This window comes from Ursus americanus, chromosome 13, assembly GCF_024610735.1.
Source record: "Ursus americanus isolate L20-20 chromosome 13, mUrsAme1.1.p, whole genome shotgun sequence".
Lineage (NCBI taxonomy): Eukaryota > Metazoa > Chordata > Mammalia > Carnivora > Ursidae > Ursus > Ursus americanus.
In genome coordinates, this window is record NC_142139.1 from 50,393,794 (window position 1) to 50,419,447 (window position 25,654).

Here is a 25,654-nt window from a genome sequence, read left to right on the forward strand (position 1 = left end):
TTAACATGAAAATGTTTCTTGTTACTTTCAAATGATTTCATAAGTACATATGTGAACATTTCTCAGTTTCAATTCCTAATATGGTAAATATTGATAGATATAACCACATAAACCAAAGGTGTTTGGTGTCTTCAATAATTAGTAAGAGTGTAAAAAAGTCTTGAGACCAAAAAGCTTGAGAATCGCTGCTCGTAAATAGTTCACTTCATCAATACATTTCTGTTGCATTTTAAAGATAATTACCTTTGAACTCTTTGCTTAGGATGTACCTACCTTATTTTTTTATATCCTTTATTGCATCTATTCAAAGCTGTTCAATTTTATTCCTCAAGCAAATCAGACATCCTACCAAACTGATTTTTTTTTCCTGGGGGCCTCTAACCCTGAGGCTTCTATTTTATTCTTTATTCTGAGCTGGTCACTGTCTTGGTCTCCTTTTTCTTTTTTCTTTTTTTCTTCTCCTGCTCCCCTCCTGGGCACCCTACCCAGGGGTGATTGCTTTCAAATAGTTTAGAAATGTTTGGTGCACAACCTTTGTCCCGGAAGCTCCTTTGTTCCCCCCACCCCCAAGTATGTTGCTTTCTTGTGTGTCTCCAATCCTTATGTTTTTCCTGTATCAAGTCCCTTATTTTGCTCAAGCACTCCCTTGAAAAGTTTCCTAAGAGGGCATGGGATGTAAATTTTTAGAATCCTTGCATTGCCTGAAAAATCTTTATTCTCGTCTTATATTTTATAGGTATACTTGCTTAGTACTAAAGTTGTGGTTGAATATTTCTTTAGAATATTCAAATCCTTACTGCACCATCTCCTAAGCATGCATTGTTGAAAAGACCACCATAGTTCTGATTACAATGAAATTCATCAGAGACTCTTTGAAGGCTTCCAGAATTTACCATTTTTGTTTATTCTTTGATCCTGAAGTTTTACAGTAGCATACCTTTAGCTCCGTCTTTATTCATTTGTGCCAGATAATCATGCCCTTCATTTTTCAGAAGCACAGTTGAATTACTTCTTTGATAATTTTCTCTTTGTTCTTTACTCTATCTGGGAATTTTCTTAATGGAATTCTAGACTACTTTTATTAAGACTTAAAAAAATTTATTTTACTCCTTTTTTTGCACTTTTATTTTAGTTTCTGAAATATTTGGTCAACTTGCTTTTTCAAGTATATCACTGAATGCTTTTTATTAGGTACTTCTAAGGGATTTCTTAAAATCTACTCTTTTATTTCTTCTAAATTGATGGGAGCTTGAAATATAAATATGCAATTCAACCAATTAAGCTTTCTTTGTCAAGTTCTGATACGAATGCTATGGCAGTTTCCTGAAGAATACTAAAAAAATTCATGCTTTCTCTCCCCACTGGAAGTCTTTAAGTATCACTTGGGTTGTATGTTACAAGTTTCAAGCCCTGACATCCTCTAATTTCCACAAAAATCTAAATGTTTTATGAAGGAGATAATTGATGGCCCATGAAGAGCTAGACTTGTTAATTTGTGATGACTTTGGTTGGGGTGTCTCTTTGTTTGATTTTGAAGATTTTATTTATTTATTTATTTATTTATTTATTTATTTATTTATTTATTTTAGTATTTATTTATTTATTTTAGTATTTATTTATTTATTTATAGCATGAGTTGGGGGGGCAGAGGGAGAGGGAGAGAGATGATCCCACAGCCTAGATCATCATCTCTTCCTTAAGGTGCCCCAGCTAAGAGGGGCTGGCTGACATGATCTTTGGTCTTTCCCACTCAGCCACAGGGCTCCTGAGGAAGGTCTGTGATCCAAGGCCTGATCGCCAGGAAGTTATTTCCAAACACCTTTAACGGGTAGGCTAAAGTCAAAAGGGACCAAGCTTAGGGATTAATCTGTATACAAAATAATCCCACCACCTTTCCTCATGGCCCACATCTTCTATCTTCCCCAGGTGAGGCATACAGCTGCACAAATTGGTCTATGGATGTCACAGGGAATAGAAGTCTAAGGAAGACAGGGGCCCTTGATATCCTTTTACTGCTTTTATTTTTTTGAATTCCAAATAAAATTGCATTAAAAAGGAGGAGAGGTCTACCGCTTTATACAGTTCCAGAGACCAGTGGCAATCTCAAAAGACACTTTTAACTTAAAAATTCTGGGACCATAAAAAATACTGAGAAGTTGAAGTTCAAGTCATTTAAAATTTACATATACGGATAGTTAACATGTATTCTTATCATGTTCCAGACACACTACCAGGTGCTTTACATGTACTATCTCAACAGACCTGCTAACAACCATACAAGGGGGTGCATGCTTTTGTTATCTCCGCTTAGCACAGGAGGAAACACAGGCATGGAGAAATTCAGTCACTTGCTACAATGACCACGATCAAGGACCCACACCCTGACAGTCTGAGTCCAGAGCTCAAGTTCTGGATCATCACACTAGTCAGAGGGGGTAAATGAAAATAACTGAACTATTGGATTACTTTGTGTAAGTCTTCAAAGGAAATATTTCAACAAATCTATAAAAATGATTAATTACTGTATAAGGTATTCATATGCAAATGGCTATCTGGTACACTGAACACAACCCTTTAGGAGGTAAGCAAAAAATAAATTTTGTTGAAATATACCAGGAGAGGTTAATTGTTTTAACATTTTTCATGAACTCCTGAAAAGGTTTCAGGATGTTGATGTCTTTCCTGTCTTAATTCTGATTACTTTATTAATTTTCTCAGCAAGTTCTCTGTAGATAAACTTGCAAACTTAAACCAGCATAACTCTTATCTGGATGACTATACATTCGAAATTACTGGGCTACAAAATAATCAATGCACGTACCCCTAAAATAATTCAATGCTCCATGAATAGTTCATTGCAAAAATTCACGCTACTCTCTTGTTAGTCCTAAAGTGAATTCAAACCTAAATATGGATTGAGGAAGATTGGAAAAGTGAACTTACTACAGTGTTCGTAACGGAGAGCTGGGGAAGATAATATCACTTTGTAGGAATTCACCGCTTACAAGGTTCTCACTTACATCATTTTATTCCCCACAAGAATCCTGAAAAGTCAGCAAAGAAGGTATTATTGCTGTCCTTCTACCTTCCATTTTTCTGATAGATCCCATTTCAGGACACAGGACTCACTGAAAGCCACAGCACAACTTCGCTGGGGGGTCTGACTCCAGCTGTTCTGGACACCCCCAGTCTAGGTCCTTTCCGCTGCATGATGTCATACTCCGCTGGGCAAATACTATCCAGCATGAATACATGGGCATGTCTATCCAGTAGAGATCACAAACTCTTGGTTTGTGGGCTGATTCTAGCCTTCAGATCTGTTTTGCTTTGCCTGAATAGTTTTCAAGTTTGAATTACTTTCTGACAAAGTAGTTGATTTGGCAACAGGCCACTAGAGATGAGTAGTTATCTACTCTGTTTAGAGGAGGCACATCTATTCCAGAATGCCATAGTCTTCACTATGCCTCATCATATCCCCTGGACTGCATTTTGTCATTTATCACCATAAAATCAGACTGCTTCATTCATTTATATAACCTGTTTCCTGATATAAAGTAAATTATCTGTGGGAATGAGCAGCATTCCACAGACTCTTGGTAGTTTTTCTTGGCCAATGTGGACAGGGTAGCTTTTGTGCATCTTCCTAGCTCTGGTTCCTGACGTTCATATGGCAAACTTTCCATCTTCATTTTCTTTATTAAATTGTCCCCCTGATGAAATGGTGAGACAGCTGTGAAATGAAGAATTTTTTCACCTAGAAATAATTATCTCCCATACCATTTTTAAGTCTCTTTCAAAATATTACAACTAACTCATTTTCAAACTCCCTACCCCACAAGAATGTATATTCTCTAAGATCCCCAAATTTCGCTTGTTCATCACTATAATCTCAGCACCAGGGACAGTGACTGGCACTCAGTAAATATCTGGTGACCAAATGAATGAAGTGGGAGTAGTGAATCATAACTGGGCATTACTGGAACCTCTCCGTGTGGTCCTTCAGACACAGTTGGCTGTTGGGTTGGTCTTGTAGATAAAGAGCCCAATAGGAAATTATCGGTGTCTTAAGATAAGTCACTTCCTAGATGCTGAAAAGATCTGGCTCAAAAATTTGTTTGTGTTGTTTATTTATAAAAATGCTCCATTGAAATTTCAACTTCTGTATTAAACTAACTCTGCATTTATGGAAACCTTAACTTTCAAGAAAATATAATTATCTTACTTAGACTCAACTAAGCTAATTGGCTTAGACCTTCAATCAACCTGGTTTTCTTTGCTGTGCCAAAGAGAAAATGGCTTTCAGCCCAGCCTGCCTGCCTCTTTTCTTAGGGTCAGAAATCTTCCATGTGCATCTCAGGGCTGCAGAACAGCTTTTCTGTCAAGAACAACTTGAATCTAATTTACTTTAGCCTTTAGCCACCTGCTTACAACTCATAAGAAAAAATGAAGTGTGGCCTGGACCCTGACATCTAACTTCTACTCACCTTTCAGGATGCCTCCTCATCCTCAACTGTCCTCAAACTCCCTTCTCCTCTCTTTGCTTCTTTCCTCTGCTTTCTCTTCCTTCTCCCTTTCCCCTCCCCCCATCTTTCTTTAGTCCCCTTAGTCATGCCTTTTCATGGTTGTCTTTTTAAAATATACAAGATATCTTGTTTTCTCACCATGATTTGCTTTAAAGGGTAGCAGGCAAGATTAAGAAAGCACATATGTTCCTTCTTTTAGGACTCGGACCTTGGACTTCTGTTTACTCAGCACCCTGTGCTGTGCAACTGTTCCAGTAGGCAGCTGGCTAGCCTTTGAAAGGCCTGGAGGCCAGCCAAGCGGGGGTCATGGCCAGCTATGGGGAAAGTGAGAGAACTGTCCTGGCAGTGCTCCAAAAACAAAGCCAACAAGAAGCCAGATCAAACCAGACAGGTTCCAGACAAAGCAGGCCGGAGACTCCGACCAAGTGCTTGCTCCCAAGAAATGTCCTCCCCAAGTAATAAATATTCCCCACCTTAGTTAACATAGGTCAATAAAAGATAGAGACCCAAACCCGGAGTGCAGCTCTCTCTTGTGCTCACCCATCGTCACATCTCCAGAGCGTACTCCCACCTTTAGTAAACTTTCCTCCCTGCACCAATGAGACTAAGAGCCTCCAGGGACAGTGTAAGGCACATATGGGCTGGGCCTCAGGGCCTGGAGGATCTCCCCAGGCCACCAGGGAGCACAATTTAAGCTACTGTGGATGTGAAGAATTCTCTCTGTACCTTTTTCCTTTCCTTCTGAATGCTTGAAAATCATTTAAATATAAGGTTTCTTTCTTTTTTTCCTTTTAAATAAGTGGATTGCTCACTTTGCTTTTCATGAAATCACAATACTTTAAGTTAAAAGAAACTTCAAAGATAATCTCATCCAGTCCTTGTTCTATGGAGAAAATGAGGCAAGGCTCAGAAGGTAATATTAAGCTTCAGAACCAGAATTAAAATCTGACCTTCTGACTCTTAGTCCAGCACTATTTTTTTCTTATCTCTTTTTCTTTTCTTTTTTTTAACTGTTTGAATTGTTTGTTCTTTTTAACTTAGCTACTTTTCTTTTATTTCAGTGAAGAGAGAATTTAAAAATAGTTATCATTCTGGAGTTTTGGGTTCTCTGTGTTTTGGATTCTCTGTGTTAGGGTTCTCTCTCTCTCTTTTTTCTCTTTGCTTCATGTTTCCATGTGGAGGCACCTCTGTTAGAGTAACATAGCTGGCCTCTCTGCCCATCACTCACTTGACTACTAAAGGAAATGGGCAAAAGAACTGAGTGTAGACTGCTCAACCTCTCTGCCTCCTGCCCTGCTTTCCCCACCTTCTGTAATATTCCATGCTATTCCTTTCACAGGGCCGGTTCTGCTATACCTGCTCCTGAGTGGGTAAATTTGCCTAATTTGGGGCAAAACATTCATATGCAAGATAATAGCACAGTATGATGAGGCAGTGGGTGACACAACCGTGTGGGACGCAAAAGAGGAGGAGCTACTCAATGGTAGAGAAAAATAGAAAATCGGAAGGGAGCTGGCTTGTGAGAGATTAGGTCTCTTTGAAATCTTTTAGACACCTATCTCATTAAAATGTGGATAATATCACACAAGCATGTTGAAGCTTGGACAACAGGGCCGGACACCATCATTCCAGACAGATCACGTCAAAGTCTTCCTTGTTTTTCTCTTACTTGTCAATGCGAAAGAGAAGCAACTTGATTTGGTCTAAAATATTTGCTTCTGAAATAACTGTGTTGATTTAGGAGAAAATTTTTCTTAGATTTTATGCCAAGATTTAAGAAACTGGATAAATGAATTAAGGAATAATCCCAGCTGAGAGAGAACAATCTTTAGCTGGAGGAAAATTTAAATACGGAAATAATTTAAAACTCAATTGTTATGCCATCTTAAGGAAACTTGAAATGAAACACAAATATAACTTCTTTCTCGTTAAAAGAAAAACTCAGTCATAAGATGATGCTTTGGGGAAATCTTTATTTGTAACTCTGTGTGTGTGTGTGTGTGTGTGTGTGTGTGTGTGTCTGCATATGCGTCTGCACATTCTAATTGGATGCTTTTATGCTTTCCATATGGATCATTGTAACATTAATTCCCTCATTTCAACCATAGTTTATGTTTCAATATCAAAATACAAAGTATATAAAAGAAGTTCCATTTCCTGTGTCCCTTGTTCTTTTCAAAATAAAAATGTATTTTCACAGGGATGGAACTGTATCCTGTTAAAGACTTCAATAGCAAATCTAATGAAAGTTAAGTGTTTCTTTTCATATCGAGAATAGTAACACAAGGTGACATTCTTACCAAGCAAGTGAGGTTATGTTCTTCAAGCAATAATTTTCAAAGAGAGAAACAGAACTGAAGTAATATATAATTGGATCTACTAATAAGGAAGTGCTGAAGAGAAATGTTCCCGCCAACAATGATTACTCAGGAATTGGTCAAGTCTCCTCTGTGACACCCTCTGTCAAATCCTGTTCTATATTCCCAGTTCTCTTTGCCTGATGTTCTGGATATCCCATTGCTAAGTAATATCTTCTTGATTTGCCTAGGTTATGTGAAGCATGGATAACAAGAGGAAAGTCATTCTGCTGTGTACTTGTAGTTACTGTACAAAAAAAAATCCTTTTTTATGGCCAGTCTCATAAGTAAAGACCAAACATGACGCCTTGCTCTCTTTTAATTACCTTTACCATTCCCTCTGGAGTTATAGAAAATTCTCGATCCCCACACTACCATCCACTGATTACCAGGCCTTTCAAATTTATTACAAAATATTGTAAGTAATTCATCTTTTCCCATCCTTCCTGTAGTGGATGCAGTCTGGGAGCAAAGTTTTTTTCTATCTGGTTCACTACTGAGCACAACTGGCCCATATTAGATAGTGCAGTGAGTTGAGTGAATGAGTGAACTGGGCATGACTGGAGCTTTTCCAGAACAATCATTCAGAACACAGTTTGCCATTGATTGGAGTTCACGTATGCCTTGAGGGAAGACTCTGCTTATGGATGGAAACTTCACCAATTAATAAGCTCTTCTGCTACTTAAAGAAGAATATTTCTATTTTGAACAAACTATTCTATAATAAGGATCGCAGTTGACTACAGTCTTCCTGTTTTTGAAATTTTAAAGACTAATCAACTACTAGTATTCTCTCAAAAGACAAAAGGATGAGGCCATATGATAAAACCCAAGTATCTATTAGAAAAAAGCATGAGACGCTTGTATTTTCCATCTTATAATCATTTGACGTTAGACATGTTGGCATTGCTCTCTACTCACATTCAATATTATTTTAATTGAAATATCAGTTGCAGTTCTGAGGGCATGTTAAACGCCACTTTTAGGCAACAGACTTGAGCAATAGAAACTTGAGCAAGGCAAAAGGGCCCACAGTGACTACCGAGCTGACGCAAACAGGCTCATTAAGCAACCCACCTTGAAATAGCCATAGACCCTAACTGACAGCTACAACCAGACACAGTTCCTGAGATTACCAAAAACGAAAATTCCCTGCGTCCCCATACCCCTCACTCTGCCGGTTTAACTTTGGCCCCTGACCTCTGCTTCCCAGTGGCACACAGCCTCTCCTCTGCTGTCTTGCCCGCTGCTCCCTCGCGTTGTATTCAAAACACTTTTATCTCTTCTGTTCTGCCTCCAGTGGATTCTTTCACCACCTGTGCCACGGCCCCCATCCAGTCCAGATGCCCCACAGACGTGAATGTGTTAAGGCAAGAAAACAAACACACCCCCCCAAAACCCCCAAAACAAAACAAAAAGATTTTAGTAGAAAAGATAATGCTCCAGTTCAGTTGAAATGCTTTTCTTTTAATGATCCTTTCGTTATTTTGTGGTTTACTCATCCTTTCCCTTCCCACAGCTCTCAGCAGACTAGCCTGTTGGGCTCCTCCTTCTCACTGAAAGAAGCCCTGAGAAGTAAGGGAAGCGTTGGCTGCAGACAACACCACCACTGGATGGAGAAATTTGTTGTGAAAAGCTTACCTGGTTCATTAGGAAAGTGTGATTTTGAAAACAAAATAATTTTCTAAGAGTGTTCTAAATCACTTTGACTGCCCTTGGGGCTCATGTTATAATGGAGCTGAAACACAGCAAGATGACAGAGCAATAGGCATCGCAAATGATGAGTCTGGATATTTTTTGCAAGTATAAAGAAAGCTTTATCTAGCCTCATACTAGGGCAGAGATTTTCATTGCCTCCAAGTTTATATATTTCTGAGGAAATGAAACAGCAAACCTACTCCCCAGAACTGGGCTCTGGTTCTAGGGAAACATCCTGGAGACATCAAAAACGTATTTGTTGAGGGCTTTTTTTTTAATCATATAATTCCAAATAAAACTGAGAATTAAGAAGGATGCCAAAGAGAGGTCCAGGAATCCTGGCATGATGCCAAAATGTTTGTACTTGCTAAAACTCTTGCCAACGATCAGAAGATAATGCTGCAGAATTTCATCTAGAACTGGCCCTTGTATAGACCCAATTTTATAACTCTTAATTTTTGTCATTGTTTAAAGCAGAAAAGCAGTAGCTATGTGAAATGTTGACTAAGGGCTCCTGAAGGAACAGAGACCTGGCAGCAGATTCCAAGAGCAGGGAGATTGAAAACAACAAAAACAGATAAAAGGTGCAAGAGAGCAGATTTTGCCACCCCAAAATATGCCTCTTTGGCACGTTGATTATTTTTAAAACACAGCAGACACGGAAAACCCAATAGAAGTTACTGTTTTGTAAGAGGTATTCACATTTATAAGGAAAATCTCCATTTGTAAGGATGTCTTCCTTGCTGCACCCGGAGGAGGCAATCTCTAGAACTCTTATCAATGCAGATGGCAACAACTTAAATCTGCTTCACCACCTTACCCTTATACACTGTTTTTCCTGGTAACCTCCCATAGCTGGGCTCCTTTCCCCAAAGGTCTTCTTTTGTCTTTAGCTGAAGATGGTATTTAAGGCGATGGCTTTGGTCATTTCAGTGAGTTACTTGGTTTTCCTGGGTCTCTCCCATATATATGTGTTATTAAACTTTTGTTTGTTTTTCTACCGTTGATCCGCCTTACACTGATTTAATTATCAGACCAGCCAAAGGACCTAAAACGGAAGAAGGGAAAACTTTTCTGCCCCTATAAAGGGCTTCCAAAATACAGCAGGTTGGCAGATGCAGAATGAAGATGTGAAATTAATAAAAGAAAATCTCCTTTAAAATGAAGTCAGGAGACCCGAAGGGGGTACCTCTCACGATCTACTACGGTCAGTCATCAACTGCAGATACCAACAGGAAGAAAGGAACCTTGCCAATAATGTTACTTTAGCTACTTTATACCTCAGCAGGAGGAAAAAAGGTTTTTCTTCCTGCCCCGCCCCCCACCCACAAGAGCTCAGCCAATGAAAAGCCACTATACTTTGAACTCCAAGTTCACTCCAGTGGACTCTTTTCTTTATAATAACCCTCCCGACTTCCCTTTTTATCTACAAAAGAGCACTCCTCGCATTTGTTCTCTGGACTTGCCTATGGCTTTGTGGCAGCTTGCTCGACCTAAACTGCAATTCTCTGCTATTCCTGATTAAACCCATTCTTGCTGGTAAAATAACTGACAGTTTTATATTTAAAGTTAACAAAGATAAACAGCTTTCAATGCTCTCGAGCCAGTTAATGTTTTTCAACCTGCAAAATAAGTGATGTATACATAATGACGTAACTAACTATTAAGAAAATACATTGGGTAAAACAGCCATGTTTAAGAAGAAAGATTTTAGAACACTTTTTATTTCAGAAAGATTTCTTTTGAAAGATTCCCATTAGAAATGGTCTAAATAAAAACTGAAGCTTTGGTGATTAAAGAGAGAGACAGTCAGCCACTTATGGCAGCATGACACCACACAATGAACACAAGCTTTAGCATCAGGGAGCTCCGGGAGGTGTGATATTAAGTAAGATTGACACTGTGTCTCATTTTCCTCATCTGTAAAATAGGCTTCACGTGCCTATATGAAATGGAGTTATAATGCAGATAAAAGTTAATTGATATATTCTAAATATCTGGCACAGAGTCGAAATTCAGTATGTGGCATTTGTATTAGTAAAATTGCAAATTCTCCAGAATGGTAAGTAAATGAAGCATTTGAATTTTCTTATGTATGATGAGGCAGCATTATTCAAATGGGGTACCCAGAAAACCCTAGCTAGGAATCTGACCACATTCTCGGTCCTACCCAGTTTTGAGATTATGAACTGCCAGACCTCCAGATTAGTGGAGAAGCAATAATAACCTTTGGGCAGTTGGCCTGATATGGTAACTTGCACTGGCTCTTCTGAAAGACAAAGTTTGCATCAAAGTAAGGGGAAAGGAAGGAATTAACATAGCATTTGTAAAATACAGTTCTTCATTTTTTTTAAAGTAGATATTTCAACTAAAGCATTGGAAGTCATTATGGTGGAAGTGTAGAAATACCAAAAATGATTATTCCTTTTTATTTGGCATCATAAATTCACACAGAACTTATATTTTATGAACTTCCCAATATTCAACTGTTTCGATCTACAAAAGTGACAAGTGGATATGGTTCAATCTAATCACTACTAAAGGTAATGATCCACTGTCTCATTTAAAAATGAGACAAGGAATAAAAGGATGCATAGAGCTGAATATTTTGTATTACATATTTGTCAACTGGTCTGCATATGAAAAACTATATAAAGAAATAATTTAGGGGAGAACATAAAGTTGTCGGTACCATTTGCTGTCCTTGTAAGCTTAGCTTCATATCCAGCAGCTGGTCTCTCCCATTCAGATTCAGATCTGAACCTCATGCAATTCTTCAGCTTTGGAACAGACTTTATGCTTGCTAACTGATATTATACATATTTCCAAATTGCACTGATTTGTATATTTTTCTCTTTTTGACTTTTCTGGGCCCTAAAAATTATTTCTGACCCTGGGTAACTCATGGGGCTCTTATTGAGTGTTATGAAAGTAGGTGAGTTGCTGACTTAAAGATGATGAAAATCACTTTTTTTCAAAGAAGCCCTTGATTTTATTTAGATTTTAAAGATTTTTCTTCTGGAGACATTAAGATACCTTGATGAATTTACTAACTGAAGATTTTGGTGTAGTAATAGTAGCAACTGTTGAAGTAAGATTTTACTGATCTCTTTAGAGATTATTAAGCCCCAAGGTTCGTCGGACTATGAAGATTTGCACCTTTCCACTTTAAGAAGCCATTTCATCTAAACAGAATCTCCTGCCTGTATTGGGTAATAGTAGAAATTCAGAATCATTAGCTAAATTAATTGTTTCATGTGGTTGGTCTTTAGAATGTTATAAACTGCAATGGAATTACTGACTTGAGAGCAATTAATGGGATGTACTGAGTATATATTCTAAGTAATGCTTTACCTGTCATTTGCAATGACCAATTAAAAACTATCAAAAGAAAACTGTTGATGAATCTTAGTGCCATCAAAATAAACCATCTAGAACAATTTACAGATGCTTCATGTCTGTATAGTTCGTGTCTCCTCAGACCCTGAAGTCATTTTGGATACTGCCATTTACATATTATGCCAATGTCCTGTAGTTTTCAAGGAGAAAGTAAAAATTTGGAAAGGTTTTTAAAACCCGTAAGTCATAGAGGCAGGGACAGAATGCATGTTTCTCCTTAGACCAGGAGTTGAAAATTTAGATCCCTACTCTGGGGCGACAGAGGCATTCAGACGAGTGGGGATGGCACAAGGTCTCAGGATCAGAGACGGAGGGAAGTCTGAGAATGTGAAGCACTTGGAAGCACACAGCCTTTTAAAGCCACTTAGCTCCACTTGGCTACCCCTTAGATGTTGTCCTATGGGAATGCAGTTTATAAATCTGTTAGTTGAGAAGAAAGGGATTTCATGATAGGATTGTAAATTATCGGGAATGGAATACTAAGAAAGGATCAAAGTTGTATATAAGGGATGATTCCACACAAGCTGAAGGCAGAATAAGACTTTTCAAGTTCCATACAGCACCACATATTGTCTGTTATACAAAAATAGGGGAGGAGCCGAGATGCCCTTCAACAGACGAATGGATAAAGAAGGTGTGGTCCGCATACACAATGGAATATGACTCAGCCATCAGAAAGAACGATTACCCGACATTTGCATCACTATGGATGGGACTGAAGGAGATTATGCTAAGTGAAATAAGTCAAGCAGAGAAAGACAATTATCATATGGTTTCACTTATATGTGGAACATAAGGAATAGCAGGGAGATCGTTAGGAGAAGAAAGGGAAAAACGAAGGGGGTAAACAGAGGGGGAAATGAACCACAAGAGAGTTTGGACTCCAAGAAACAAACTGAGGGTTTTAGCGGGGGGAGGGGGATGGGCTAGCCCGGTGATGGGTATTAAGGAGGGCACGTATTGCATGGAGCACTGGGTGTTATACACAAACAATGAATCATGGAACTTTACATCAAAAACTAATGATGTACTGTATAGTGACTAACATATCATAATAATAAATTTTTTAAAATTTAAAAAATGGGGGAGGGATAGATAACATGAAGAAGAGAAAATCGGAATATTTTATTATCCTAGATTGTTGCTCTTGAATTGAAATATTACATTTGACAAAGTTGAAATGAACATTTTATATAGATGGAAGTAAAAAAAAAATCCATTAAGGAATATACAGACTCTATGAAACAATTTGTAGGTCCTTGAGGGGCACAAAGAGAAATTTATAGAATCTCTAAGCACAGTGTGTTCTTTAGCTACCCCAGACATCACACAGCATCTGTTCAGTGGATGAAGCAAGGGGCAGAGAGTAAGGGTCCATTTCTATTTCTGGCATTGATTGCTCTGGGATCTGGAGGAACAGAGTGTCACCTTTTGTCACTCAAGGTACTCCATACATTAAGAAAAGACAATGCGTAGCCCAAAGGCATTTTGGACATCAGTCCTGACATCTATAAACCATTTGCACATTTTTAAAATCAAGGCAGTGCGAAAACAAGGAATGCTATTCTCCCTGTTCGTGATTTACAGAATTAATGAAGAATTGCAACGGCCAGCAACCCATCAGATTCCTATTGGAATATCTTGTTTGTTTTACATCTCCCCTCATCCTGGAGCTCATCGTGTTTATTTCTAAGCAATGTTCTTTTCATCCACTTTTGCTTTGCATTTAATTTAAATGAAAAAGTAGCTCTAGGCAGAATCATTATTTAAATTGCAATCTCTGGAGCGCCTGGGTGGCACAGTCCTTAAGCCTCTGCCTTCGGCTCAGGGCGTGATCCCGGCGTTATGAGATCAAGCCCCACATCAGGCTTCTCTGCTAGGAGCCTGCTTCTTCCTCTCCCACTCCCCCTGCTTGTGTTCCCTCTCTCGCTGGCTGTCTCTCTCTCTGTCAAATAAATAAATAAAATCTTTAAAAAAAATAAATTGCAATCTCTATACTCTCCTTTGGAAATTGAGGCATCCAAAAATGTAAGACTGCAGTTAGGTAAAAAGATAAGTTACATGCTAAAATCCAGGGCCCCAGCTATAGGGCATGAATACATAAAGTTCCTTGTCTTCATTTGTATCCTTCACAAGTTGTCCTTTGCTAGTTTTGAGTGAGATGCTAACGATATTTGACTCATATGCTCACCTTCATTCTTTAGAAAAATGTTAAGTGAGAAATTTGAAGATCAAGTTTGTATATAAAAATATGCTTACCTCTCTCTTACAGCTTGATGCACAATATGGAAAATAATACTTTTTCTATCTACAATTATACATGAACTATCACACCAAATTCCCAAATAAAGGCAAACCCAAAAAAGAGTTCACACTTTATGGAAGAAAACATTCTCTTCTATTACCTAATGTCCGATTTTCAGGAAATTAAGTGAGTTCATATTATTTAATGTAATCGATTATCCTAACCTTCCAGGGAACTGACCTCAGTAAGTACAATGTTCTCACAGTTCCAGCAATTCAATTACATCAAATTATATTTATTTTTCATATATAAATATAAATAAATAAAATATATATATAATGTTGCACACATAAACACATACATCACACACACACGCACACACGCATACGCACACATTCTTTTTTAGATTTTGAAGAATGATATAAAAATCAGGGGCCCTAGAACATAAAACAGAGATGACGGATTATTTGCAAACACTTGGCTGTTTTACATATTGAGCCCAACAAAAGACATGTACTCTTCATGGATATTAGCATGTTACCAAATTCTACTGGGGAAGAAATGGATTTTTAAAACATGCCTGCTTTGCAAGTGCTCCCTTTCAAACCAATTCCTGCAAATACCATACCTTCCGGAGGGGTTTGAGTTTAGTCTCCATTATGAAGTCATACTTGCAGAGCTCACAGCAGCGCGTATCTGAGCTCTTGATCCACTGGTGGAGACAGGACTGGTGGACAAAGCGCAGGGTGCCCGTGCAGCGACAGGGTGTGATGAGAGGGCTCTCTTCATCCCCTTCACAGTGACAGATCCTGGAGAAGGACACAGCAGTCAGGATGAGATCTCCCGGAGGGTATTTCACACCTGTGCATTTCCTCCCCGGCTCATACCAGACTGCATTAGAAACTGCAACCTGAGATTTAGAAAGCGTGCACATTTCACTCCAACCTGATCTAGAACTGAAGCTAGGCTCAGTATAACAGTCTTCCGCTTGCTACTTACATCATATGATGAGCCGTTAGATACTAGTACCTCAAAAATGCACTATCATTTCATTCCTACACTAACTGATTTTAACAGCACAACTATTGAGCCATATCCCCAGCTTAATCTATTTCTAGCTCAGTGTCTATAAGCATAAGCTTGACTTCACATATAAAAGTTGCGATTTATAGGCATTGTAAGGAATGTTTGAATCTGATAACGTTGTTTTATTGTGGTGACAGTTTTATAGAAATGTAATTTAGTACCTATGATATCCTACCAATGTAGAAGAATTACGATAAATCTTAACATGTTACCAAAGAATAAGAATATTGAAAATTTCAGGTTGGAAATACTGTATTTTCCTAGGAAGATACGTGCATATTTGGTCACAATGAATGGCCTAAACTGTCAATAATCATTGTTTAAAAGTTGCAAAGATACCTGATTGCATAAAGTTGTTCAAGTACAGTAAATTCTCTTGTTTTAAAATGTTAGTTATTATATCTCCCAAGGAATTCAGAGTTCAACTACTTTACTGAATTACTATGAATTCAAATGTCATAGATTCACAGTCTATGAAATCTTCATTATTCTCATCTACAAATTTTAAGAAAGAATTTGCTTTTCTCATTAGATTAGATAAGCTTTTCATATCTCAAGATCATGAATTCAAATCTTAGTACTTCAGTAATTCTTGTGATTTTTCCAGCTGTTAGAAGTTGTTAATAAATTTGATTGGAAATATTTTTTGAAATCTTTTAAAAATATGAATGGCGTATTTCAAAAAATGCCTGTAAAGTTACTTTTTTGAGTTGAGTTGTAGCAGCAGGCTTGAAGAACGTTTGAATTTCTCCTCCTTTTAGGTCTATATGCCCTATCCTCCAGAAGTATGAGTTTTAAAGAATGGATTTTTAAAACACACTTATCTATCTTAGCTGTTTTCTCAGGGGAAATGAAATGCTCTAATTGTTACTGCAGTAAGATACAGGAATTGAAACCAAGCCCTTCCCTAACCTCAAAATAAAGAAGTATGACACAGTACACCAGTATTTTGAATCTCTTTTTCTTAAGTTAAAATAATATAATCAAAAAGGAGCACTGACTAAAATCCCTAGGGTGGGAGTGATGAGATGAGATGAGAGCATAGGGAATTTCAAAATCAGGTCCTCCTTCTCCCCTCGCCTCCCCGGACTAAGGTAGAAGGTAGTAGTGTTAGATATACCACCCTATATAAAAGGCTGGCGTGGTGGGGAAGAACTAAAAACTATCTGAAGTCTATTCTTCATATTCTATTCTATTCATATTCTAATATGAAAGTCCGGAATATCTCCTCTCACCAAATGTGAAGGTCCTAGGAATCCGGGTTTAGTGTACTTTGTATCACACTTGTTGCCAATAGAATATTGGCCTCATGATAGGTGTTCAGTAGATGTTTGTTGAGTAAAAGAATTGTTTCATCAACAAACTACGACTTATTATAAGAGCAATCAGTGAAAGCAAATCTGGGTTTCTATAGCACATTTGGTTGTAGTATTTATTTTTGGAGCTGTTGAAACCTAATGAATTATACGGCATGAGAGGTTGATATTTCTTATGTCCTTGAATCTCTTATCTCTCTGCCTCTACACAAAGACACTCCTTTAGATTAGGAGTCAGCAAACTATGGCCCAATTCTTACTGTGGCATGTTTTCGTAAATAACGTTTTATTGAAACACACCCACACACATTTGTTTATGTATTGTTTAGAGTTGTGTTTGCACTGTAACTGCAGAATTGAGCATTGCTGCAAAGACCATATGGTCACAAAGACCAACATATTTACTACCTGTCTCTTTACAGGAAACATTTGCTTACCCTTGCCTTAAATATGGTGATTCTGGGGTGCCCGGGTGGCTCAGTCAGTTAAGTGTCTGACTCTTGGTTTCAGCTGGGGTCATGAGTTCAGGGTGATGAGGTTGGCCCCACCTCTGGCTCCACTCTGAGTGGGGGAGTCTGCTTGTGATTCTCCCTCTCTCTCTCTGTCCCTTTCCCACGCCACTCCCCTCACGTATGAGTGTGCCCTCTCTCTCAAATAAGTAAAAAAATCTTTTAAAAAATGGCGATTCTGAGTTAAAGACAATATATGACTATTACCAACAATAATAAAACCAAGTTTACAAAATCCAACATCTGCAAGTAACAAAAGTTGAAGTAAAGGTTACATAGAGAAGCACACAATAAAAACAAAAGCCCTTCCTGGCCCAGCATTGAAACCTGCTGATCCATGAACGGTCTGCAGGGAGAATGGCAACATTTCTCATTTGAAAAAGAAAAAGTTGCAATTAATGCCATCTGATAATTTATTACTAAAAAAAGATCACATCAAATGTTGCACAGCTGCCAAGATGATTCTGAGGCTCTGGTTTCTTTCTTTCTTTTTTTTTTTTTTACTGACATGAAAAAAGTAATTTATTCATAAGCAGATTTAAACAAAGCCCTTGCTGATTACTGGGTTCAACCTGGCCTGAACAGTTTACTGATTGTAGTCCAACTTCCCATGTCTTACAGATTCATTTTTAAAAATGTCTGCTGAAACTGTTACCTGAAGCACCACCAGCAATTTCATTTCTTCATAAAATTAAGGTTATTTCCCATAGGGAAAATCAAAAGCTTGGTGTGTTTTCATTCCCATTTCACAAGATTTATTTTTACAGGATTTTAGCATTTTGATTTTCTCTAAATTATCCAACTTGAGTTGGACCCCAAGAGTCTTTTTCAAATCATGTTCAGATTGTTCTAAATGAATTTAAGAGCTAAATATCAACTTCAAATATCTACTAGAAATAAAAAATAATGTGATGATGCCATTACGAAAAGAATTAAACAATTCTTAAGCTGATATATTTTACACTAAACATAATTGCTAAATTATAAACGAAAACATAGTAATAAAAACAGACATGTTTTTTTCCAACAGATTAATTGTGTAGAGAAAATGATTTTAATAATAAAATTGCATTGTAAAATATTCATAATTTTAATGCATTTTTACCTTATGGGAAATTGAGGCTTGGGAACTGAGTGATTCTATAAAATTACTGGTGATTGACACTGGTGTCTGTCACCTACTGACAAGAACAAGCTGAATTCACAAATTTTATTGGCATTTTACTCTTTTAACTGTCTGCTTATAGTCTAATCAGTATATGTTGAGACTTTTACCATTTATGACTTGAATAAGCTACTACTTCCATATAACTTCTGGCTTTCTGTGAAAAGTAAACCACCAAATAGTATTAGGAAAATCAAATTCTGGAAATTGTGTGTGTGTGTGTGTGTGTGTGTGTGTGTGTGTACACACTGAAAGTCCCTTTCTTAATGTTTGAGTTTTAAGAAAAGTAGGTTTTTGTTTGCTTTTGTTTTGGTCTTACATATCTTAAAATGATCTCCCCTGCGTCCCACCCCCTCCCTTGTCAAGACGTTTTGGTTTTGGTAGAATTATTTTTTCTACATAAGCATTTTTTTTTTTCTTAAATAATTTATCGCTAAAAAGAAATTTTTGTGAGGGTCATAGTGATTATGTAATTTTGGGATTTTTTTCATTCATATATTCATTCATTCACATTTTCTTAGTCCTTGGCTATATGCAAAGAAAATTAGACAACAGCATCAGCATGTAGGGTGAATTGAGAAGGAGAGAGCAGAATCTAGAAGCAGATAAAACCCCATTTGGACAACTATTACAATCATCCAGAGAGTAAGAATCTGGAACAATACTGTGACACTGGGGAGGAGACTGGAGACCCTCAGTCTGCAGAATGCGAAGAGATGTCCAGGACCTTGCTTGGTTTCCATGTTAGCTGTGGCAAGAAAGCCCATTTACAATATGTAACTCCTAAAAGCAGTCCTCCCCATAATTTTCAGACAGCCTCTTAACTCTTTCTTCCCATATTCCATGCTATTTCCCCCCTTTTCTTTCCTTTATTTATTTATTTATTTATTTATTTTTAAGTAGGTTCCACACCCAATGTGGGGCTTGAACTCACAATCCTGAGATCAATAGTCACAGGCTCTACTGACTGAGCCAGTCGGGGTCCTCAGACTGACAAATCTTTCTTTTGGCAAATCTTTCTGATCTATCTCCTCACTTTTGTGCCAGCATTTTCCTCCATACCCCTCTCCAACTAAATAATCTTTAAGCTCAATAATTACAGATACGGCTATGTTTGTAGGCACTTAATCTGAATGTTAATCTTTACTCAAAACTAATTTTCATGCTGCGGAGTTTGGCATTCATCCTTAGATTTCACTTTCCTAAGCTAAAATGATTAGAATCCATGTGGGTGGAAGCCATATTGAAAGGTATTAAACAGCGGATGAGAAGTTAATGCTGAAGTAAATGAGGGCACAGATATAATTTCTTTTTGAGAAATAATAGCATAGCAGTGAAAGAAGAGCAGATTAGAGGCAATTGTATTTTTATATTTAATTTTCATTTCATTTTATTTTTAACAGGGAAAAGGTGGACTGGTTCTTAAGCTGAACTGAAGGTGCCATAGAGATCTGAATTAAAAAAAAAGAATCGGTGAGAGAACGCCCCACGGTTAAATGAAGATTCTTGAGGAATCAAGAAAGAAGGGGAAAGGAACTATAGCAGAGGAGTATCTTTGGACAAGTGGAAAAATACACCGGAGGTAAACAGACGCTTTTTCCCTATGGGCAAGATGTAGAGAAAATAGGATAACTGAAGGAGACAGAATTGCGGTAGCGGGGTCTTCGGAGGGGTCTTCCTATCTTGAGCGGCACAGCAGACCATGTGTCTGCTCCACAGAAGGGAGGAAGGCATGGGGTTAAGGTCCTGGAGAGGCTGTCAGTAATTAGCAAAAGCCACTTGGAGCATGTGATGGGAGATTATCCAAGCATGAATATCAGCACCATGGAGCGGCGGTGAGGTCCCCGGTGGGATTAGACGGCACAAATGTACAGTGGACGCTGTTAGCACTGCCTTGAGTCAGCAGCGTTCAGCGCTCAGACAGCAAGCCTACGGCTGGTAGCGCAATCTAAAGCGTCTTGAGATCACTAAGTCAGAAATGGGAAGGACAAAGGAGTGAAGGTCTCTGAAGCATCAGCGAACACAGTGTGAAAACAGTTGGTCATAAGGTCTAGACTCTGCCGGGAGACGAGGGAAGCCATGTTGTGGTTAATGCATCATGGGGAAAAGATGGGTTTGAGAGACTGGAACTTACAACAATGGTGAAGAATCGATGTTGAAAGTGGGACGAAATGGGACAAAAGTTGTCTATGTGTAGCATATTCATATCCCTCATGGATGAATTCATATCCTTTTTGTTGTCCTTTTTTCCCCCCACTGTCACAGGAAAAACGTTTTAAAAATATGAAATTATTTGGTATTTGAGATTCACAAACAAACCAAATCCTGGCTCACATGCTCACTTTCTGCTCCAGTAAACTGGAGAGGTTCTTAGTTTACTCATGTGTGAACGAGGTTAAAAATACCTCTTAGGGTGTCATGAGGATTAAAGGAGGCGAAAGAGTGCAGTACCTGGCACGTTATAGGCAAATAGTCGTTAATTTTGTCATGGGACGATGGGACACTACTGCTACTACTGCCGAGATTGTTTACCTGTGCCATTGCTCTCCCTGCATTGGGACTAATTGTTTTTAACCGCTGCTTTGGTAAGTTGGTTAGAGCCAATGTTTGTAAGGCCAAGGTCATGAATTCTGACTCCGTACAGTGGAGTTAACTACTGACACCTTTGAATCCCTTCATCGGTCAAGTCACAGACACGTCTCAGGGAAAGCTAGGTGAGGGAGTATATTTAGATCTGTATATTGGGCGGTCTCAGATAAGTTTTCAGACACTTGGTTTCCTTACCTTTGAAATGTTACACGGCTATTGTAAGGCTCAAATAGGATATATGAGAAAATATTACAAAATGTAAACACTATCCCAAAGGTATTATTGCCAATATATATGTGATCAATAAAATCAACAAAAAATTCTGCTAGTTAATAAATGCAATGCATTGCATGTTTTTATAAGAGCAACTCGTTTTTTCATGTCTGAATTTCAGTTTATAGGACTCTGTCATTTTTCACCTTAGAGAACTCTGATGTAAGAAAGAGAGATCTACCCCACTACTTGGAGTAGTTTTCTGCTAAGCTACCAACACCCTCCTTACAGTCAAGTCTGAAAACCTTTTCTAGTTCTTTATTTTTCCTGACTTTTTTTGTGTGTATTGCTGGCTACCCCTTCCTTCTTGAAACTTTCCCCTTGGTGGCTTCTGTGACTACTAGCCTTAAAGTTGGGAAAAGTGGAATTAGAAGGGCATGTAAGATGATTGTAGGGGTCAAATGGTGACTACTTATGGAGCACAGACCAAAGATGTTAGATTTCTGGAGCCTAGGAAGGTAAGAAATGATAGGTGAGATGAAAATATGATATGATTTGGTAGGTGAGATATCATGGTGAGAGACGACAGGGAAATAATATAGAATTCGACAGATCTAAATTCATGGCTAAGTCTCTTCCATGAATTCAAAATTATAGGTCAAAGGGACACCTTTTAAAGTATGAGTGTGGGATGTTAACTAGACGTCTTGTGATCATTTCACAATATATACAGATATCAAATCATTGTTATACACCTGAAACTAATATAGTTAATACATCAATTATAAAAGTAAAAAATAAAATATGAGTGCAGTAATTTTGAGACAAATACAGAGAACTACCAACTACCATATTTCACATTTTGGAGAGGGGAAAAAAAGCAAGGAAGGGGAAATTACATGACAGCTGTGTTTAGATATGTGAAAAACTATTGTGCAAAATGGTTGCTGGTCTTGTTCTGTCCCACAAGTAGATCCAGTGAATAGAAGTTAAAGGGAACAACTTTCCCTAAAATACACGCGTGCGCACACACACACACACACACACACACACACACACAGAGCCTTCCAAAGATGGAATGAGTTACCCCAGGACAGTGCAAATTTCCCATCATTGAAAGTACTCAGATATAAGTAGGGTATTTATAGGTAGGCATAGTGTAAAAGGAGCTCATGCAAGGGTAATTAAATAAAATGACCTCAGGTTTTTTTCTAATGTTGCAATTCTGTTATTTTTTCTTTCCCACAGACCGATTTCTAATCCCGCCCTCCTGCCACTATTTCTTTTTCAGCATTTCCCCTCTGCTTGTCTTGGGAGTTTTGCACTTCAACTTCCAGCATTACTCCTAGACTTGTGGTTTTAAAACATTTATCTCCCAAACCAACCTCTGCCTCTCTGATAGCAAGAAACTTCAGCTAGTTCTCTAACTCCATCAATTTGGTATTCCCAATAGGACACTTAATGCTTCCTGCATCTCACCATCTCTTAAACTAGCCTTTCTTCCCAAAGATGCCATTCCATAAGTATACCATTCTCAGCTTGCTTTTATCTTGGAGCCTTCCATATTGTTTAGACTCAGTTTTCCATATCTTCTTTCTTTTCAACCTTACTATTATCTCCTAGTAGTTTTGAATGGTCAACAGGTACATGAACTGTCTTTAAGACTTTGCTATTTTCAAATCATTCTCAAAACATACAGTTATTCAGATCTTCTTAAAATAATGTCACTCTTTAAGAACTCATCAATCAAATGGAGTCCAAATGACTTCACCTGGTTTTCATATGACCTTCCATAATTTGTATTTACCTTACCTCTCCTGCTGTATTTTCCACTAATCCCCAACATACAGGTGTAGTAACATGGTACAAAACTTACCACCTGATAAGCTATGGGTTTTGCCACAAATCCGTTTCCCCCATGCCAAGATCTTGATTTCTATCAGCCTGGAGGCTAGGTCAAGGCTACGGGGTATATAGTCTATTAACCCTCATTGATTCAGGAGTGTTATCATGTTCTACACGTGTCGTGATGTGAAGAATGTTGGGGAACACTGGTGTGGTTGTCAAAATACAATCAGCATTAGAATCATGGTTCTGCCTGTCTATGTCTGTTTAATTACTTGATCTCTCGTGTTTTCAAGTTCTTAATAAAGTAGGAAAATTCTACACTCCACAGGATTGTTTGTTAAGATTAAATTAAGTGATCAATAAAGGTTAAACAGTACTTTTTCAGTCAATGTTGAGATGCTTATTTCCTCAACCTACTGCACTCCGGGAGTATCTGCCTCTGGGAATTTTCTCAAATATGATCTCGTACCTGTGATATCCTCCCTCTTCTCATAATACCTCATCTAAATTTAAGCTATTAGAATAGCTCACACCCTTAATGAAACAGCCTCTAGATCTTCTTTCCCTACAGTGCTCCCTCCGTTTCTTGAGGTTTCATTGCTCTTAAATCCTATACTACACAGATCTGGTCTTTGTTGGTTGCTAATTATTTCATCTATGCAAGGTGGTATTCATTGCTCTTAAATCAAAGACCACAGATCTGGTCTTTGTTGGTTGCTAATTATTTCATCTATGCAAGGTGGTATTACAACCTAGATAAATTCTTTTTATTAATTTCTGGCGCAGGCTTTTCTTTGTATAGCACGATGCTGAGAGTAATTTAAGTGAGAAGAGTGTTAAAAAGTCAGGGTAAAGATGGCAAATTACTGGACCAGAAACGGACTGGGAATGCTCTTATTTAAACATGTACGGAGCTGAGATCAAAAGAGATAACTTAGTGAGATGATTTGGCAATTCTCAGAACTTGTTACCCAGTACCAGTGTTTTGTTTATGTTTCGGGAAAATTCACTTATAATGAAAGTGAGAAGTGTATGATCCTAACATATACCATGCGCTCTTTAATTTGCATTTGAGGAACTAAACTGAGGTGAACCAATTTTATATCCTATCTGAGCATCAGAGGAAGTCAAGCAAGTGGAAAGGAGAAGTAACTCTTACTTCATAAGCAGAGAAGATGGACAGTATTTAATATTATTCTTACTAACAAAGTTTCCACCAACTCTTATTGATTCGGAATCAGCATACATTTTTGGAATTTAAAAAACCTTATAAATCAGATTTCTAAAACTTTCTTTACAGAGATGAAGCAATAAGCTACCTACCATTCAGCCTGAGATTAAGAAAAGCTCTAATTAAAAATACAATTATGACATAAGAATAAAAATATTCTCCGGATAGCTAAAACCATTTTTTGTACTCATAAGATCGGTCATTCTGAATCTGTTAGACAATCTTCTTGACATCTACAGATGAGTGACAGTTCTTCACACACAAGTGATTTTTTAAAGTGTTTTGTTTTCTGAAAGGAATATTTTCAACTCAGAAAAACTTGGTACATAGCATGACTTCCTGAGTTTAATTTCACACCCTAATTTGTCATCACTGACTTGTTCAAAACCTCAGACCATCTGCACAGAGCTGCAGGGAATGATCAGCAATAAAGACAGTGACACAGCAATGTTCCTGGCTCCTGACTTGATCCTGGAGCTGATACAAAGTTGCAGCTCATCAGCCACATTTACTTTCCATCAGATGCCACACTGATGGAAAACAGTGGAGAAAGAGAACGATCACCTTGCTGCACCAATAATGGAAGCAGGGAAGCCAGTTCTTATTTGAATTTATAGGTATGTTGGTTGTGTGAGCTGCAGTGGATCGGGAAGATTCCATCTGAATTGCTCTTCCTGCAGCTGTCATCACCTCTGGTGATGGTTCAAGCCTATTGATACCAGGAGTTTACATCCTGACTGGGTTCGAGAATTCTCACAGGGACTCCTCTGTCCTGTAGAGCCTAGGGAGTTAGTCTCATAGTGGGCTAGGTCCTCTTTAAGGACTTTTGGGGAAGTTTCCATGGGTTCTTAGAGTACATCAGATTTCTCCCCCATGTACTAGCAGGTAGAGTCCCATGAGTCCCAGGCCCAAGTGTATCCAACAACGGAATCAATCTTTCTCAGTAGTCTTGGGATCAACTCAAACCATCCAAATCCTCCAAGTCAAGAGAGACCTAAAGATGGATTCCCCTTCAGGATAATCCCTCCCCTGTTAACCATCACTTTGCTGTCCTTAACTCTGTTGGTGAGCTCAGAGTACAATCTACTTCTGGGTGAAGGAATTGATTTTCCCCAGTAGTATTTACCTTTCCAGAGCCTACCTTATAATTTTGGTGACACCCAGATGAATAAATAGATAATAAATGTTGAATGGGGAGGATACCGATGCAACAATTTTCTCTACATTCTCACCTATGTCACAAACATTAATTTTATGTCAGCTTTGAGATCTTTTTGGGTTGTTTGTAAAATTGATAAAATTAAACTAGAGACACTTCTAAGTAGATATTCTTAAAGTTATCAGCTGTGTGCATTGACTGATGGGACAGGAAAAACGAAAGGACAGATAATATTATTATTTGCTTTCTATGTAGATATAACCAAAGAAATATATTTGGTCAGATACAGAGTAGGGCTTTTGTACACACATCATAA

At 38.0% G+C, this 25,654-nt stretch overlaps 1 protein-coding gene across 2 annotated transcripts in view; it reads right to left on the bottom strand.

Moving 5' to 3' along the window:
• Positions 1–25,654, bottom strand: part of MARCHF1 (membrane associated ring-CH-type finger 1) — a 455,826-nt gene that overhangs the window by 40,887 nt on the left and 389,285 nt on the right. For both annotated transcript variants that reach the window (XM_045798702.2, XM_045798701.2), the window contains one exon: positions 14,851–15,031. In XM_045798702.2, coding sequence (XP_045654658.2) covers positions 14,851–15,031 — 181 coding nt within the window. The remainder of the gene's footprint in view (positions 1–14,850; positions 15,032–25,654) is intronic.